Source organism: Cucurbita pepo, unplaced genomic scaffold (assembly GCF_002806865.2).
Source record: "Cucurbita pepo subsp. pepo cultivar mu-cu-16 unplaced genomic scaffold, ASM280686v2 Cp4.1_scaffold002444, whole genome shotgun sequence".
Classification (NCBI taxonomy): Eukaryota; Viridiplantae; Streptophyta; class Magnoliopsida; order Cucurbitales; family Cucurbitaceae; genus Cucurbita; species Cucurbita pepo.
In genome coordinates, this window is record NW_019648498.1 from 1 (window position 1) to 2,961 (window position 2,961).

Sequence of the window (2,961 nt, forward strand, 5' to 3'; positions counted from 1 at the left end):
AAAAAAAAAAAAGAAAAGGAATGTGAAGATTGGGAAAATGACATGGGCATAGTTCTTTTGAACCAAAGAAGTAAATGCGAAGTGTGAAATTGAGTAGAGATGGATGGGGATATGAACTAAAGAAGCTTCAACATACATGAGGACATGATCACATCACTGGAGGCAGATCATTTGCATGCAATGTTAGTTGCAGGGCATTGTTGCTGCTGGGAATGATGGTAACTTATGCTTCAGAAATGAGGGCTATTTAACTGTCCTTGCGAGGGTACATAATTTTGCTTTTCTTGCAGCTTTGATATCGATATCTTGGTTCTATTTATCTCCCTCGCAGATATTGCTTACTGAAAACTTGTCACTGACAATAATCTATTCTCAGTGGATCAGTTTCTGCCCCTTGGATAGCTTTTAACAACATTAATTTTCTCCTTTTCATTTTTACTTCGCAAGGTTTTGTTTTATGAGTGCCTAGTGAAATAAGAGTTGATACGTTTCTAGCTTCCGTCTGTGCTTCAAATAAGTAGCCCATCTACGCAGAAGAGATGTTGAGTTTCCTTTTATGGAAGTTGCCCTCCTAGTGAAATGGGACCTTTGGCAGTTACCAATGATTTACTTGAAGTTAGTGCCAATTGAATGACAACTTGAGGTGGTGGAGAGTTAGAAGTAGTAGGTGAGATAGCTTTAGGATTTATGGAGATGGGTGATGAGAATCGCTCATGTAGTTTCTCCTGTCTGAAGGAGATGTACTTTAGTGCACATGAACAGTGGATTTTTAAGAGTAGACAGTGCTTGAAGTGAGGTGAAAATACTAGTCATACACTACAATTAACTATTCTAATAGCATTAAAGGTTTATACATGAGAAACTAGTCCCCAACAGAAGTTATATTATTTCTTGTACAAGTTTCCCTAGTTGCCTTCTTTTAACTAATAGAGTTGAGCTTATGTCCATTTGATCATTGACACATCCTGAACTAAATATATGAAGTTAAAAGAGCCTTCTGTGATTGTCACGAGTCATGATGTATTCAAGAATTACCTGAATCTTGATTTCTTTTAAGACATGGTCATCGGTTATTAATGTTGGCATAAGTATCATAGACCAATTCACTAATTTTTTAGTTGCTCTAGGAGCAGCTAACGCATAAAAACTGATTCATCTTCTCTTCTAGTTGTAACTTTTGAGGTTAAGGATCGCATGATCCTTAGATCCAGGTTAAAGGAGAATCAATCAACATGTTTGAGCTATCTATTACTTCGAATGTAATGAAATATGCATAACTTTTGGGACAGTTCTCTTTGGTTACTGTATATGCGCCTGTGTTTCTATGCTAAATTAGGATGTAGTTTGTGTTTATAGAAAATTGCGTCTTAGATTAATTAATCATTGACAAATTGTAAGTGCAGGTTGATTATGCATGTACACCTGAAGAAGTGCAGCAGCATTTCCAATCTTGTGGTACTGTCAACAGGGTTACCATTCTTACAGATAAATTTGGTCAACCCAAGGGCTTCGCTTATGTGGAGTTCCTTGAAGCCGAGGCTGTTCAGGAGGCCCTCCTTTTAAACGAGTCAGAGTTGCATGGAAGACAATTGAAGGTAGTTCTTGGAGAAGGATGATAGATGCTTCTGTTCCTATGTTGTATTATTAACGCCGGTATCTGTAAACGTAGTTCAAATTCTAATAACTATGACAAATGGATTTAATATCATTCTATTCATCTCAGGTTCAACAAAAGCGGACTAATATTCCTGGGATGAAGCAGTATTTTCCTCAGCGTTACAATCCTTACATGGGTTATCGATCCAGGAGGCCTTATGTACCCCCGTATTTCTACTCACCATATGGATATGGGTAAGTTTCCTGCATAACATATATTCACTTTTATCACTGTTTGATACATGAATCACGTCCCTTACTTCATGCTGCAGGAAGACTCCCCGTTACCGAAGGCCCATGCGATACATGCCATACTACTAAGGAGGGCTTTGCCCATAACTAGACTGCCATATGAATCTATATTTATGACTTCACTTCAAGAGCCTATAGAACTATGGACTTGATTATCTTTAGCCATTCGATGTCGAACTATATCAATGATCTAATGTATGATATACGGTAATATCCAAACTTTTTGTATGATGATTTGGCTATGATATCCAAACTTTTTAGCAACTAACTGTTTAGCCTTTCGGTAGAGTAGATTTTCTGGAATTTCTAATTTTTAGCAACTAAATCTAGTCTAGGTGAGATTATGAGTGATCCCTACATTTTAGTTTGGTTGGTATGATTTTAAAATTTTTGACTTAGCTTCAAGTTTAAATTTAGTTATGGTTCAGCCATACCTCAGATCAGTTTTGAGTTATGGATCAGCCACAACCATCAAACTGCTTCCACATCGAGATTCAAATTAAAATAGGGGTCAAAATTGATAGGAAGAAGACTGAATGGTTTATTTATTTGTTTTTTGTTCAACAAATGTAGATGTAGAAGATATAACCTCAATTAACATGTGCATTTTAGATGAATTCAAACGTGCTTTAAGTGAATCAATATATCCCCAAAGGATTGAAATGTTTGATCAATGTATGCTTTGTTGCCAGTTTCACTCGAGATAATTTGATGGAATATAGTCAATTTGATAACCAAGAAATATTCAAGTTTCATCTCAATGCTTAAATGTTAATCAGGTAATGTTTACATTGAAACACTTGGAAATCTAAATCGACTAGTCCTAAACTTGTGATCCTCCAACTCTTTGGTTAGAGTTCACTTATTAACTCTCCACAGCAAAATACTCCAATTACCTCCTGGCGTTCATATATTGATAGACTGAATTTGAATCTCTGGCGAATACCAACTCTAGGCTTATTCACAGTCAAACATGATTGGTGTTTAAGTGAAGCTTGGGGAAAGAGGGTTCTGCTTTCCAATCCTCTTCTTCCTAAGCCTCTCTGCTATGAT

General features: G+C 36.5%; 1 protein-coding gene across 1 annotated transcript; it reads left to right on the top strand.

Moving 5' to 3' along the window:
- Positions 1–1,403: 1,403 nt before the first annotated feature.
- On the top strand, positions 1,404–2,176 carry LOC111786689 (polyadenylate-binding protein 3-like; the record flags this gene model as incomplete). The annotated part of the gene is given in 3 exon segments (XM_023666918.1): positions 1,404–1,595; positions 1,724–1,851; positions 1,929–2,176. Coding segments are annotated over 3 exon segments (369 nt in total), but the record flags the coding sequence as incomplete, so codon positions are not given.
- Positions 2,177–2,961: the final 785 nt, after the last annotated feature.